Below are 15,225 nucleotides of genomic sequence, written 5' to 3'. Positions count from 1 at the left end.
CATGGATAGAGACAGAGGAGGCAGCTGAGGGCCATGAATAGAGACAGAGGAGGCAGTTGAGGGCCATGGATAGAGACAGAGGAGGCAGCTGAGGACTATGGATAGAGACAGAGGAGGCAGTTGAGGGCCATGGATAGAGACAGAGGAGGCAGTTGAGGGCCATGGATAGAGACAGAGGAGGCAGCTGAGGGCCATGGATAGAGACAGAGGAGGCAGTTGAGGGCCATGGATAGAGACAGAGGAGGCAGCTGAGGGCCATGGATAGAGACAGAGGAGGCAGCTGAGGGCCATGGATAGAGACAGAGGAGGCAGTTGAGGGCCATGGATAGAGACAGAGGAGGCAGTTGAGGGCCATGGATAGAGACAGAGGAGGCAGCTGAGGGCCATGGATAGAAACAGAGGAGGCAGTTGAGGGCCATGGATAGAGACAGAGGAGGCAGTTGAGGGCCATGGATAGAAACAGAGGAGGCAGTTGAGGGCCATGGATAGAGACAGAGGAGGCAGTTGAGGGCCATGGATAGAGACAGAGGAGGCAGTTGAGGGCCATGGATAGAGACAGAGGAGGCAGCTGAGGGCCATGGATAGAGACAGAGGAGGCAGTTGAGGGCCATGGATAGAGACAGAGGAGGCAGCTGAGGGCCATGGATAGAGACAGAGGAGGCAGTTGAGGGCCATGGATAGAGACAGAGGAGGCAGTTGAGGGCCATGGATAGAGACAGAGGAGGCAGCTGAGGGCCATGGATAGAGACAGAGGAGGCAGTTGAGGGCCATGGATAGAGACAGAGGAGGCAGCTGAGGGCCATGGATAGAAACAGAGGAGGCAGCTGAGGGCCATGGATAGAGACAGAGGAGGCAGCTGAGGGCCATGGATAGAGACAGAGGAGGCAGTTGAGGGCCATGGATAGAGACAGAGGAGGCAGCTGAGGGCCATGGATAGAGACAGAGGGGGCAGTTGAGGGCCATGGATAGAGACAGAGGAGGCAGTTGAGGGCCATGGATAGAGACAGAGGAGGCAGCTGAGGGCCATGGATAGAGACAGAGGAGGCAGTTGAGGGCCATGGATAGAGACAGAGGAGGCAGTTGAGGGCCATGGATAGAGACAGAGGAGGCAGTTGAGGGCCATGGATAGAGACAGAGGAGGCAGCTGAGGGCCATGGATAGAGACAGAGGAGGCAGTTGAGGGCCATGGATAGAGACAGAGGAGGCAGTTGAGGGCCATGGATAGAGACAGAGGAGGCAGCTGAGGGCCATGGATAGAGACAGAGGGGGCAGTTGAGGGCCATGGATAGAGACAGAGGAGGCAGTTGAGGGCCATGGATAGAGACAGAGGAGGCAGCTGAGGGCCATGGATAGAGACAGAGCTATATAGTTTAGTTTATAGTTATAGTTTATATTTAGATAATGGAGTAAACATGCAGAACGCTGTCAGTTCTAGTTGTGTCACTAATGACACTGATGGGTTTGGATCTATATTTCTAGTGACACGGTCAGTATGCTAAATGACTCAAATTTACGACTAACATGTACAAATAGTTACAGTAATGGTAGTAGTGGTAGTGTTAGTAGTGGTAGTAGTAGTAGTGGTAGTAGTAGTGGTAGTAGTAGTAATGGTAATGGTATTGGTAGTAGTAGTAGTGGTAGTAGTAGTAGTGGTAGTAGTAGTAGTAGTAGTAGTTGTAGTAGCAGCACCAGTAGTAGCAGTAGTAGTAGAAGTAGTAGTAGTAGTTGTAGTAGCAGCACCAGTAGTAGCAGTAGTAGTTGTGGTAGTAGTGGTAGTAGTGGTCATAATGGTAGTAGTGGTAGTGGTGGTAGTAGTGGTAGTGGTAGTAGTGGTAGTGGTGGTAGTGGTAGTAGTGGTCATAGTGGTAGTAGTGGTAGTAGTAGCATTAGTAGTAGCAGTAGTAGTTGTGGTAGTAGAAGTAACAGTAGTAGTAGTAGTAGTTATAGTAGTAGTAGTAGTTGTAGTTATAGTAGTAGTAGTAGTAGTAGTTATCGTAGTAGTAGTAGTAGTAGTAGTAGCAGTAGTAGTAATAGTAGTAGTAGTAGTAGGAGTAGTAGTATTAGTAGTAGTAGTAGCAGTAGTAATAGTAGCAGTAGTAGTAGCAGCACCAGTAGTAGTAGTGGTAGTAGTAGTAGTAGTAGTTATAGTAGTAGTTATAGTAGTAGTAGCAGTAGTAGTTGTGGTAGTAGTAGCAGTAGTAGTAGTAGCATTAGTAGTAGCAGTAGTAGTAATAGTAGTAGTAGTAGTAGTATGAGTAGTAGTAATAGTAGCAGTAGTAGTAGCAGCACCAGTAGTAGCAGTAGTAGTAGTAGTAGTAGTAGTAGTAGTAGTAGTAGTAGTAGTTATAGTAGTAGTAGCAGTAGTAGTAGCAGCACCAGTAGTGGTAGTAGTAGTAGTAGTAGTAGTAGTAGTAGTTATAGTAGTAGTAGTAGTAGTAGTAGTAGTTATAGTAGTAGTAGTAGTAGTAGTAGTAGTTATAGTTGTAGTTATAGTAGCAGTAGTAGTAGTAGTAGTAGTAGTAGTAGTTATAGTAGTAGTTATAGTAGTAGTAGCTGTAGTAGTTGTGGTAGTAGTAGAAGTAGTAGTAGTGGTCATAGTGGTTGTAGTGGTCATAGTGGTAGTGATAGTAGTAGTCATAGTAGTAGTAGTGGTCATAGTGGTTGTGGAAGCATTAGTAGCAGTAGCAGCATCAGTAGCAGTGGTACTACTACTACTAGTAGTAGCAGCAATAGCAGCAGTAGTGGTAGTAGCAGTAGTAGTAGTGGTTGTAGTGATAGTGGTGACAGTCACAGTAGTAGTAATTGTAGTAGTAGTGGTATTAGTAGTAGTAGTAGTGGTAGTTATAGTAGTAGTGGTAGTAGTAGTAGTAGTAGTAGTAGTAGTAGTATTGGTAGTGGTAGTAGTAGTAGTAGTAGTGGTATTGGTAGTGGTAGTAGTAGTAGTAGTAGTAGTAGTATTGGTAGTAGTAGTAGTAGTAGTAGTAGTAGTGGTGGTGGTGGTGGTAGTAGTGGTGGTGGTAGTGGTGGTAATGATAGTGGTAGTGGTGGTATTAGTGGTAGTGGTAGTAGTGGTGGTGGTAGTGGTGGTGGTGGTGGTAGTAGTGGTAGTGGTAGTAGTGGTAGTGATAGTGGTGGTGGTGGTGGTGGTCGTAGTGGTGGTGGTGGTAGTAGTGGTAGTGATAGTGGTGGTGGTGGTAGTAGTGGTGGTGGTGGTGGTGGTAGTGGTGGTGGTGGTAGTAGTAGTAGTAGTAGTAGTGGTGGTCGTGGTAGTGATAGTAGTGGTGGTGGTAGTAGTGGTAGTGGTGGTGGAAATGGTGATAGTGGTGGTGGTGGTGGTAGTAGTGGTGGTGGTAGTGGTGGTAATGATAGTGGTAGTGGTGGTGGTGGTATTAGTGGTAGTGGTAGTAGTGGTAGTGGTGGTGGAAATGGTGGTAGTGGTAGTGGTGGTGGTGGTGGTAGTGGTAGTGGTGGTAGTAGTAGTAGTGGTGGTGGTAGTAGTGGTAGTCGTGGTAGTGGTGGTGGTAGTAGTGGTAGTGGTGGTAGTAGTAGTGGTGGTAGTGGTAGTAGTAGTAGTGGTGGTGGTAGTAGTAGTAGTGGTGGTAGTAGTAGTGGTGGTGGTGGTGGTAGTAGTGGTAGTGGTGGTGATGGTCGTGATAGTAGTGGTGGGGATAGCGGTGGTAGTAGTGGTAGTGGTGGTGGTGATGGTGGTGTTGGTGGTGGTGGTAGTAGTGGTGGTAGTAGTGGTGGTGGTGGTGGTGGTAGTAGTGGTAGTAGTAGTGGTGGTGGTGGTGGTGGTAGTAGTAGTAGTAGTAGTGGTGGTAGTGGTGTTAGTCGTAGTAGTAGCATTAGTAGCAGTAGCACCAGTGGTTGCGGTGGTAGTAGTGGAAGCAGTAGTATTTACTAAACTTGGGTTAATGATGCATCTTGCCGTAGGGATCTGTAATTTACAAAATTACACTGGTTGGCCCAATGGGGGCGCTGCATCATTCGTTGGTTGACAACATGTTTACTGTTGCCTTGTTTTTTCTGGGATAGATTATTTCCTGCTTGATACACAATTCATATGATATTTGAGGAACATCATTACAGCTGACTGTAGAGAGAGCTCACAACTCCAAAGGGTAGTTTAAATGGAAATGTGTGTTCAGTAATGTTCAAAAGCAAAGTTACTGAAACCAGGCGGTACCGTTTGCCACTTATCGTTTCCCCTCGGTCATATTTGACTGTTACACTGGTTTGGCACTCGAACCACTGTTGATAACATCCTGGAGTAAATTTTACAAAGTCTTTCTCATACAGGTAAATGTTATTTTGTGTTATCAAGCATTTTGGTGAATTGTTAGATATGTCTTCTAGCTTGTCGTCAACATGTTTTTGTTGATGAAATCCACAGGAATTTTACTAGCTACTGTGCTAACGTTAGCTGTCTGGGTAACCAAGAGTCATGTGCACCCAATGGCTGTATAACTAGCTACAGTATGCGCGCACCAGTTCTGACACGCGATCGCTAACATTGGTGGATCTCGGGAACTCTGCTCCTTTGAAAAATGTTTTAGAAATGTCCTTATTAACATGAATTAAATTGTCTTTGTCACATCCAGAGCATCATGCTTGCGGGGAGATGAGGATGAAGGGTATCACACTGTCAAAACGTATATAATAACTACCCTATGAAACTGTCCAGAGATTTAATCAGTTGTAGTAGTACTACAGATATACTATGTCTCTATAAGTCCTACAGATGTACTATGTCTCTATAAGTCCTACAGATGTACTATGTCTCTATAAGTCCTACAGATATACTATGTCTCTATAAGTCATACAGATATACTATGTCTCTATAAGTCCTACAGATGTACTATGTCTCTATAAGTCCTACAGATGTACTATGTCTCTATAAGTCCTACAGATATACTATGTCTCTATAAGTCATACAGATATACTATGTCTCTAAGTCCTACAGATGTACTATGTCTCTATAAGTCCTACAGATGTACTATGTCTCTATAAGTCCTACAGATGTACTATGTCTCTATAAGTCATACAGATATACTATGTCTCTAAGTCCTACAGATGTACTATGTCTCTATAAGTCCTACAGATGTACTATGTCTCTATGAGTCCTACAGATATAGCTTTTTTATTTATTTAATTTTATTGAACCTTTATCTAACAAGGCAAGTTAGTTAAGAACAAATTCTTATTTACGATGACGGCCAAACCCGGACGACGCTGGGCCAATTGTGCGCTGCCCTATGGGACTCCCAATCATGGCCGGATGTGATACAGCCTGGATTTGAACCAGGGACTGTAGTGACGCCTCTTGCATTGAGATGCAGTGCCTGAGACCACTGCTTCACTCGGGAGCCAGTTAATATCCAAGAAAGACCGTGACCCATTTAGGTGCTCAGTGGCCCAAGGGGAATCCCCTTCATACTTTATTCTACCCAGCACCCTCTTCTTTTTGACTGTATTGTCCTCCTATGCTCAAAACAACCTCATTTTCCCTCTCATTCCCATCTCCCTCTCTGTCAGGTCAGGTTGCTGTGATGACGGTGAAGCTGCAAGGCTTTGAGTTCTGGAAGACCACGCTGAGGGGGGCGCGTTACGTCGTTGCACCCATGGTGGACCAGAGCGAACTGGCCTGGCGTCTACTGAGCCGTCGCCATGGCGCCGAGCTGTGCTACACGCCCATGCTGCACGCGCAGGTGTTTGTACGCGACGCCAACTACAGGAAAGATAACCTGTACAGCGAAGTCTGCCCTGAAGACAGGCCGCTTATTACACAGGTGAGAGAGAAAGACACACAAACACATGCCGACAGGGGAATGGAGTGTCACGGGTCGTATGATTCAACTACCGCTATTAGCCGACCTCTGAGTTTTACCATCACCTCTCACCCCGTTTCAGCTAGCCTGTGTTTTACCATCACCTCTCACCCCGTTTCAGCTAGCCTCTGTCTTACCATCCACTCTCACTCCGTTTCAGCTAGCCTCTGTCTTACCATCCACTCTCACTCCGTTTCAGCTAGCCTCTGTCTTACCATCCACTCTCACCCTGTTTCAGCTAGCCTCTGTCTTACCACCACCTCTCACCCTGTTTCAGCTAGCCTCTGTCTTACCATCCACTCTCACCCTGTTTCAGCTAGCCTCTGTTTTTACCATCCACTCTCACCCTGTTTCAGCTAGCCTCTGTCTTACCATCACCTCTCACCCTGTTTCAGCTAGCCTCTGTCTTACCACCACCTCTCACCCCGTTTCAGCTAGCCTCTGTGTCTTACCATCCACTCTCACCCCGTTTCAGCTAGCCTCTGTGTCTTACCATCCACTCTCACCCTGTTTCAGCTAGCCTCTGTGGTTTACCATCACCTCTCACCCCGTTTCAGCTAGCCTCTGTCTTACCATCCACTCTCACCCCGTTTCAGCTAGCCTCTGTGTTTTACCATCACCTCTCACCCCGTTTCAGCTAGCCTCTGTGTTTTACCATCACCTCTCACCCCGTTTCAGCTAGCCTGTGTTTTACCATCACCTCTCACCCTGTTTCAGCTAGCCTCTGTGTTTTACCATCACTTCTCACCCCGTTTCAGCTAGCCTCTGTCTTACCATCACCTCTCACCCCGTTTCAGCTAGCCTGTGTTTTACCATCACCTCTCACACCGTTTCAGCTAGCCTGTGTTTTACCATCACCTCTCACCCTGTTTCAGCTAGCCTCTGTCTTACCACCACCTCTCACCCCGTTTCAGCTAGCCTGTGTTTTACCACCACCTCTCACCCCGTTTCAGCTAGCCTCTGTCTTACCACCACCTCACACCCTGTTTCAGCTAGCCTCTGTCTTACCACCTCACACCCTGTTTCAGCTAGCCTCTGTCTTACCACCTCACACCCTGTTTCAGCTAGCCTCTGTGTCTTACCATCCACTCTCACCCTGTTTCAGCTAGCCTCTGTCTCACCATCACCTCACACCCTGTTTCAGCTAGCCTCTGTCTTACCACCACCTCTCACCCTGTTTCAGCTAGCCTCTGTCTTACTACCACCTCTCACCCTGTTTCAGCTAGCCTGTGTTTTACCATCACCTCACACCCTGTTTCAGCTAGCCTCTGTCTTACCACCACCTCTCACCCTGTTTCAGCTAGCCTGTGTTTTACCATCACCTCTCACCCCGTTTCAGCTAGCCTCTGTCTTACCACCACCTCTCACCCTGTTTCAGCTAGCCTCTGTCTTACCACCACCTCTCACCCTGTTTCAGCTAGCCTCTGTCTTACCACCACCTCTCACCCTGTTTCAGCTAGCCTCTGTCTTACCACCACCTCACACCCTGTTTCAGCTAGCCTCTGTTTTACCATCACCTCTCACCCTGTTTCAGCTAGCCTGTGTTTTACCACCACCTCACACCCTGTTTCAGCTAGCCTCTGTCTTACCACCACCTCTCACCCTGTTTCAGCTAGCCTCTGTGTTTTACCACCACCTCTCATCCTGTTTCAGCTAGCCTCTGTCTTACCACCACCTCTCACCCTGTTTCAGCTAGCCTCTGAGTTTTACAATCATCCCGATTCCTGTGTTATGGTCTCAGTTCTGTGCCAATAACTCAGAGGTGTTTGTAATGCACTTTCTCTGCTTTCTTTTTGTGTGTGTGTGTGTGTGTGTGTGTGTGTGTGTGTGTGTGTGTGTGTGTGTGTGTGTCAGTTCTGTGCCAATGACCCAGAGGTGTTTGTCCAGGCATGTCTACTGGCTCAGGACTACTGTGATGCTATCGATCTCAACCTGGGATGCCCACAGATGATCGCCAAGAGAGGTACTAACTAACCAACCCTGAAACCCCACTTAGAGACATAGATAGTGTGTGTGTGTGAGAGAAAAACCCTGATTTAAAAAAAAAAGTGGTTTTCAATTAGGCTAAGCATGCTGTATGTTTGGGGTCAATTTGATTCTAATTTATTTCTGACGAAGGGCACTACGGAGTCTTCCTACAGGATGAGTGGGAGCTGCTGGAGAAGATGGGTGAGTTTGTACAGAGAGAGAAAAGGGAGAGAGAGTTAGAGAGGTAGAAATAAAATATAGTATGCTGTGTTTACCTGTCTGGAATGGTGTCATGGTGTGTTTTACCTGTCTGGAATGGTGTCATTCTGTGTTTTACCTGTCTGGATTGGTGTCATGCTGCGTTTTACCTGTCTGGAATGGTGTCATGCTATGTTTTACCTGTCTGGAATGGTGTCATGCTGCGTTTTACCTGTCTGGAATGGTGTCATGCTGTGTTTTACCTGTCTGGAATGGTGTCATGCTGCGTTTTACCTGTCTGGAATGGTGTCATGCTGCGTTTTACCTGTCTGGAATGGTGTCATGCTGTGTTTTACCTGTCTGGATTGGTGTCATGCTGTGTTTTACCTGTCTGGATTGGTGTCATGCTGTGTTTTACCTGTCTGGAATGGTGTCATGCTGTGTTTTACCTGTCTGGAATGGTGTCATGCTGTGTTTTACCTGTCTGGATTGGTGTCATGCTGTGTTTTACCTGTCTGGAATGGTGTCATGCTGTGTTTTACCTGTCTGGAATGGTGTCATGGTATGTTTTACCTGTCTGGAATGGTGTCATGCTGTGTTTTACCTGTCTGGAATGGTGTCATGCTGCGTTTTACCTGTCTGGAATGGTGTCATGCTGTGTTTTACCTGTCTGGAATGGTGTCATGGTATGTTTTACCTGTCTGGAATGGTGTCATGCTGCGTTTTACCTGTCTGGAATGGTGTCATGCTGTGTTTTACCTGTCTGGAATGGTGTCATGCTGTGTTGTACCTGTCTGGAATGGTGTCATGGTGTCATGCTGTGTTTTACCTGTCTGGAATGGTGTCATGCTGCGTTTTACCTGTCTGGAATGGTGTCATGGTGGGTTTTACCTGTCTGGAATGGTGTCATGCTGTGTTTTACCTGTCTGGAATGGTGTCATGCTGCGTTTTACCTGTCTGGAATGGTGTCATGCTGTGTTTTACCTGTCTGGAATGGTGTCATGGTGTCATGCTGCGTTTTAGCTATCTGGAATGGTGTCATGCTGCGTTTTACCTGTCTGGAATGGTGTCATGCTGTGTTTTACCTGTCTGGAATGGTGTCATGCTGCGTTTTACCTGTCTGGAATGGTGTCATGCTGTGTTTTACCTGTCTGGAATGGTGTCATGCTGCGTTTTACCTGTCTGGAATGGTGTCATGCTGCGTTTTACCTGTCTGGAATGGTGTCATGCTGCGTTTTACCTGTCTGGAATGGTGTCATGCTGCGTTTTACCTGTCTGGAATGGTGTCATGGTGGGTTTTACCTGTCTGGAATGGTGTCATGCTGTGTTTTACCTGTCTGGAATGGTGTCATGCTGCGTTTTACCTGTCTGGAATGGTGTCATGCTGTGTTTTACCTGTCTGGAATGGTGTCATGCTGCGTTTTAGCTATCTGGAATGGTGTCATGCTGCGTTTTACCTGTCTGGAATGGTGTCATGCTGCGTTTTAGCTATCTGGAATGGTGTCATGCTGCGTTTTACCTGTCTGGAATGGTGTCATGCTGCGTTTTACCTGTCTGGAATGGTGTCATGCTGCGTTTTACCTGTCTGGAATGGTGTCATGCTGCGTTTTACCTGTCTGGAATGGTGTCATGCTGTGTTTTACCTGTCTGGATTGGTGTCATGCTGCGTTTTACCTGTCTGGAATGGTGTCATGCTGTGTTTTACCTGTCTGGAATGGTGTCATGCTGCGTTTTACCTGTCTGGAATGGTCTGTACATCATAAGCACTCAGTCTTTTACTAGATAATTAGTCGAAAATAGTGTAACGTGTGAGTTTTTTGGGGGGAAGTTTAGGGCTCTATGTGTTTTCAGAAGATGGGCAGGAACTCTGCTGTCCTAGTTTCAGGGGGAAGTTTAGGGTTCTATGTGTTTTCAGAAGATGGACAGGAACTCTGCTGTCCTAGTTTCAGGGGGAAGTTTAGGGTTCTATGTGTTTTCAGAAGATGGGCAGGAACTCTGCTGTCCTAGTTTCAGGGGGAAGTTTGTTCCACCATTGGGGTGCCAGGAGAGAGAAGAGCTTTGACTGGGCTGAGTGGGAGCTGTGGGGTGGGTAGGGCCAAGACACCAGAGGTGGCAGAACGGAGTACTCCGGTTGGAGTGTAGGGTTTGAGCCTGAAGGTAGTGAGGGGCAGTTCCCCTTGCTGTTCCGTAGGCAAACACCAGGGTCTTGAAGATAATGCGTGCTTCGACTGGAAGCCATCGGAGTGTGTGGAGGAGCGGGCTGCGGCGTTCTGGAGAAGTTGCAGGGGGTTTGATGGCACAAGCTGGGAGCCCAGCCAACAGAGAGTTGCAGTAGTCCAGACGGGAGATGACAAGCTCCTGGATTAGGACCTGTGCTACTTCCTGTGTGAGGAAGGGTTGTATTGTACGGATGTGGTAGAGCTTGACCCTGCAGGAGCGGGTCACTGCTTTGATGTTTGCAGAAAACAGCGGGGTGTAGTCTAGTGTCCTGCCATGGTTCTATGTACTCTGGGATGGGAACACCATGGAGTTGTCAACTGTGATGGAGAGGTCTTGGAGCAGGCAGGCCTTTCCCGGGAGGAAGAGCAGCTCCGTCTTGTCGAGGTTGAGCTTGATGTGGTGGGCCGACATCTAAGAGATGGAGGGGGTGAAAAGTAGTTGAATGTCATCCACGTAGCATTGATAGGAGAGACCATGTGAGGATATGACGGAGCTGAGTGACTTGGCGTATAGAGAGAAGAGGAGAGGGCCTAGAACGGAGCCCTGGGGGACACCAGTAGTGAGAGTATATGGACACAGATCCTCTCCACGTCACCTGGTCTCAATGTTTTTAGCTCTTAGGAAACTTTGCACTATTTTGTTTTTTATGTATTATTTCTTACATCGTTAGCCCAGAAAAATTTTAATTTTCAGCTGGGCCTTTACTTAGATGTGTGTGTACTGGGTATATTTTGTGGAATTGTTAGATGTTACTTGTTAGATATTACTGCACTGTCGGAGCTAGAGACGGGTCCTGTGTGGCTCAGTCGGTAGAGCATGGCACTTGCAACGCCAAGCGTCGTGGGTTCGATTCCCGCTGGGACCACCCATATGTAAAAGTAGTGGCCCCAGCCGACTTGTAAGTCGCTTTGGACAAAAGCGTCTGCTAAATGGGATATATTATTATTATATATTATACAAGCACTTCACTACACCCACAATAACGTCTGCTAAACACGGGTATGTTACCGATAACATTTGATTCAAGCTAGCCAGTCTTTTCTCTCTGTTTCTCCCTAGTGAAGCTAGCCAGTCTTTTCTCTCTGTTTCTCCTTAGTGAAGCTAGCCAGTCTTTTCTCTGTTTCTCCTTAGTGAAGCTAGCCAGTGTTTTCTCTCTGTTTCTCCTTAGTGAAGCTAGCCAGTCTTTTCTCTCTTTCTCCCTAGTGAAGCTAGCCAGTATTTTCTCTCTGTTTCTCCTTAGTGAAGCTAGCCAGTCTTTTCTCTGTTTCTCCTTAGTGAAGCTAGCCAGTCTTTTCTCTCTGTTTCTCCTTAGTGAAGCTAGCCAGTCTTTTCTCTCTTTCTCCCTAGTGAAGCTAGCCAGTCTTTTCTCTCTTTCTCCCTAGTGAAGCTAGCCAGTCTTTTCTCTCTGTTTCTCCTTAGTGAAGCTAGCCAGTCTTTTCTCTCTGTTTCTCCTTAGTGAAGCTAGCCAGTCTTTTCTTTCTGTTTCTCCTTAGTGAAGCTAGCCAGTCTTTTCTCTCTGTTTCTCCTTAGTGAAGCTAGCCAGTCTTTTATCTCTGTTTCTCCTTAGTGAAGCTAGCCAGTCTTTTATCTCTGTTTCTCCTTAGTGAAGCTAGCCAGTCTTTTCTCTCTGTTTCTCCTTAGTGAAGCTAGCCAGTCTTTTCTCTCTGTTTCTCCTTAGTGAAGCTAGCCAGTCTTTTCTCTCTGTTTCTCCTTAGTGAAGCTAGCCAGTCTTTTCTCTCTGTTTCTCCTTAGTGAAGCTAGCCAGTCTTTTCTCTCTGTTTCTCCTTAGTGAAGCTAGCCAGTCTTTTCTCTCTGTTTCTCCTTAGTGAAGCTAGCCAGTCTTTTCTCTCTGTTTCTCCTTAGTGAAGCTGGCCAATGAGAAGATCTCTGTTCCCATCACCTGTAAGATCCGTGTGTTTAACAAGATGGAGGAGACCGTTCAGTACGCTCAGATGCTGGAGAAGGCTGGCTGTCAGGTAGGAAACATCACACAAGTATTTTATTTTGATCTTCTATGAAACATTAACTAAAATTAACCATATTATATTTAGAGGAGCTTGGTCTATCTGGGTGATGTTTTCTCTCTCTCCTGAATGATCTGAATCTAGGATTACAGGGACTCTACGTAACTATATTCAATGTGCGGGACAAAATTGAGGCTATGATTAAGAAGTTGGAGCTCTTCTCTGTCTGCATTAACAAGGACAACACACAGGTCTTTCCATCATTGTATGATTTTTTTGTGTTCTAAATGAACTCAAGCTCACGGACAATGTCAAATGTGATTTAGCGAAGCACCTGAGTGAGTTGGGTGAGCAATTCTTTCCCAAAAACGGATGACACAAACAACTGTTTGTTATCCCTTTCGTGCCCTGTCTCCAGTCCACTTACAAATATCTGAACAAGAGAGTCTCATCAAAAACTTTCCTCGAAGTACTGCAGTGTCACCTATGCTGTCTCCATAGCAACACACAGACACACTAATTTAATTTGTATTTGTATTTTATTTTTATTTAACCGGGTAGGAAGTCATTTCATTCAGACCTCTCCATCTCTGTCTCAGCTGCTGACCGTTCACGGTCGGACCAAGGACCAGAAGGGACCCGCGACAGGCATCGCTAGCTGGGAACACATCAAGGCTGTACGGTAAGCAGACCACACTGCAGTTCCCTCACAGTTCAATTAAGACTACAGAGAAGAACCAATATTATGTTTGTCAGGTGGAAACAGTTGGTGTAGTCTAGTAGGGCTACTGTGTAGTTGGAGGAGGTTTGTGTAGTCTAGTAGGGCTACTGTGTAGTTGGAGGTAGTTTGTGTAGTCTCGTAGGTCTCTGCTGTGTAGTTGGAGGTAGTTTGTGTAGTCTAGTAGGGCTACTGTGTAGTTGGAGGTAGTTAGTAGTCTAGTAGGTCTCTGCTGTGTAGTTGGAGACCGTTTGTGTAGTCTAGTAGGTCTGCTGTGTAGTTGGAGGCAGTTTGTGTAGTCTAGTAGGACTACTGTGTAGTTGGAGGTAGTTTGTAGTCTAGTAGGGCTACTGTGTAGTTGGAGGTAGTTAGTAGTCTAGTAGGTCTCTGTGGTGTAGTTGGAGGAGGTGTGTGTAGTCTAGTAGGGCTACTGTGTAGTTGGAGGCAGTTTGTGTAGTCTAGTAGGTCTCTGCTGTGTAGTTGGAGGTAGTTTGTAGTCTCGTAGGTCTCTGCTGTGTAGTTGGAGACCGTTTGTGCTGTGTAGTTGGAGACCGTTTGTGTAGTCTCGTAGGTCTCTGCTGTGTAGTTGGAGGTAGTTTGTGTAGTCTAGCAGGTCTCTGCTGTGTAGTTGGAGGCAGTTTGTGTAGTCTAGTAGGGCTACTGTGTAGTTGGAGGTAGTTTGTGTAGTCTAGTAAGGCTACTGTGTAGTTGGAGGTAGTTTGTGTAGTCTAGTAGGTCTCTGCTGTGTAGTTGGAGGCAGTTTGTAGTCTAGTAGGTCTCTGCTGTGTAGTTGGAGGCAGTTTGTGTAGTCTAGCAGGTCTCTGCTGTGTAGTTGGAGGTAGTTTGTGTAGTCTAGTAGGTCTCTGCTGTGTAGTTGGAGGAGGTTTGTGTAGTCTAGTAGGTGTCTGCTGTGTAGTTGGAGGTAGTTTGTGTAGTCTAGTGGGGCTACTGTGTAGTTGGAGGTAGTTTGTAGTCTCGTAGGTCTCTGCTGTGTAGTTTGAGACAGTTTGTGTAGTCTCGTAGGTCTCTGCTGTGTAGTTGGAGGAGGTTTGTGTAGTCTAGTAGGTCTCTGCTGTGTAGTTGGAGGTAGTTTGTGTAGTCTAGTAGGTCTCTGCTGTGTAGTTGGAGGAGGTTTGTGTAGTCTAGTAGGTCTCTGCTGTGTAGTTGGAGGTTTGTGTAGTCTAGTAGGGCTACTGTGTAGTTGGAGGAGGTTTGTGTAGTCTAGTAGGTCTCTGCTGTGTAGTTGGAGGAGGTTTGTGTAGTCTAGTAGGGCTACTGTGTAGTTGGAGGAGGTTTGTGTAGTCTAGTAGGTCTCTGCTGTGTAGTTGGAGGTAGTTTGTGTAGTCTAGTAGGTCTCTGCTGTGTAGTTGGAGGTAGTTTGTGTAGTCTAGCAGGTCTCTGCTGTGTAGTTGGAGGAGGTTTGTGTAGTCTAGTAGGGCTACTGTGTAGTTGGAGGAGGTTTGTGTAGTCTAGTAGGTCTCTGCTGTGTAGTTGGAGGAGGTTTGTGTAGTCTCGTAGGTCTCTGCTGTGTAGTTGGAGGAGGTTTGTGTAGTCTAGTAGGTCTCTGCTGTGTAGTTGGAAGTAGTTTGTAGTCTCGTAGGTCTCTGCTGTGTAGTTGGAGGAGGTTTGTGTAGTCTAGTAGGTCTCTGCTGTGTAGTTGGAGGAGGTTTGTGTAGTCTAGTAGGTCTGCTGTGTAGTTGGAGACCGTTTGTGTAGTCTAGTAGGGCTACTGTGTAGTTGGAGGAGGTTTGTGTAGTCTAGTAGGGCTACTGTGTAGTTGGAGGAGGTTTGTGTAGTCTCGTAGGTCTCTGCTGTGTAGTTGGAGGAGGTTTGTGTAGTCTAGTAGGTCTCTGCTGTGTAGTTGGAGGAGGTTTGTGTAGTCTAGTTGGGCTACTGTGTAGTTGGAGGAGGTTTGTGTAGTCTAGTTGGGCTACTGTGTAGTTGGAGGAGGTTTGTGTAGTCTCGTTGGGCTACTGTGTAGTTGGAGGAGGTTTGTGTAGTCTAGTTGGGCTACTGTGTAGTTGGAGGTTTGTGTAGTCTAGTTGGGCTACTGTGTAGTTGGAGGAGGTTTGTGTAGTCTCGTTGGGCTACTGTGTAGTTGGAGGAGGTGTGTGTAGTCTAGTAGGTCTCTGCTGTGTAGTTGGAGGAGGTTTGTGTAGTCTAGTTGGGCTACTGTGTAGTTGGAGGAGGTTTGTGTAGTCTCGTTGGGCTACTGTGTAGTTGGAGGAGGTGTGTGTAGTCTAGTAGGTCTCTGCTGTGTAGTTGGAGGAGGTTTGTGTAGTCTAGTTGGGCTACTGTGTAGTTGGAGGAGGTTTGTGTAGTCTAGTAG

General features: G+C 46.7%; 1 protein-coding gene across 5 annotated transcripts in view; it reads left to right on the top strand.

Moving 5' to 3' along the window:
- LOC135536084 (tRNA-dihydrouridine(16/17) synthase [NAD(P)(+)]-like) overlaps window positions 1-15,225 on the top strand; it is a 37,007-nt gene that overhangs the window by 1,213 nt on the left and 20,569 nt on the right. For 3 of the 5 annotated variants that reach the window (XR_010454941.1, XR_010454940.1, XM_064962471.1), the window contains exons 1-6: window positions 4,111-4,299; window positions 5,536-5,789; window positions 7,683-7,791; window positions 7,947-7,997; window positions 12,078-12,190; window positions 12,778-12,860. Coding sequence is in view for 3 of the 5 variants with exons in the window: in XM_064962471.1 (XP_064818543.1) it covers window positions 5,550-5,789; window positions 7,683-7,791; window positions 7,947-7,997; window positions 12,078-12,190; window positions 12,778-12,860 (596 nt within the window). In the remaining 2 variants the exon portion in view is untranslated. Of the gene's footprint in view, window positions 1-4,110; window positions 4,300-5,535; window positions 5,790-7,682; window positions 7,792-7,946; window positions 7,998-12,077; window positions 12,191-12,777; window positions 12,861-15,225 lie in introns of those variants that run through there. The other 2 variants (XM_064962472.1, XM_064962473.1) reach the window with 2 other exon arrangements.

Source organism: Oncorhynchus masou, unplaced genomic scaffold (assembly GCF_036934945.1).
Source record: "Oncorhynchus masou masou isolate Uvic2021 unplaced genomic scaffold, UVic_Omas_1.1 unplaced_scaffold_554, whole genome shotgun sequence".
NCBI lineage: Eukaryota > Metazoa > Chordata > Actinopteri > Salmoniformes > Salmonidae > Oncorhynchus > Oncorhynchus masou.
This window is presented reverse-complemented; position numbering and strand designations above follow the sequence as displayed.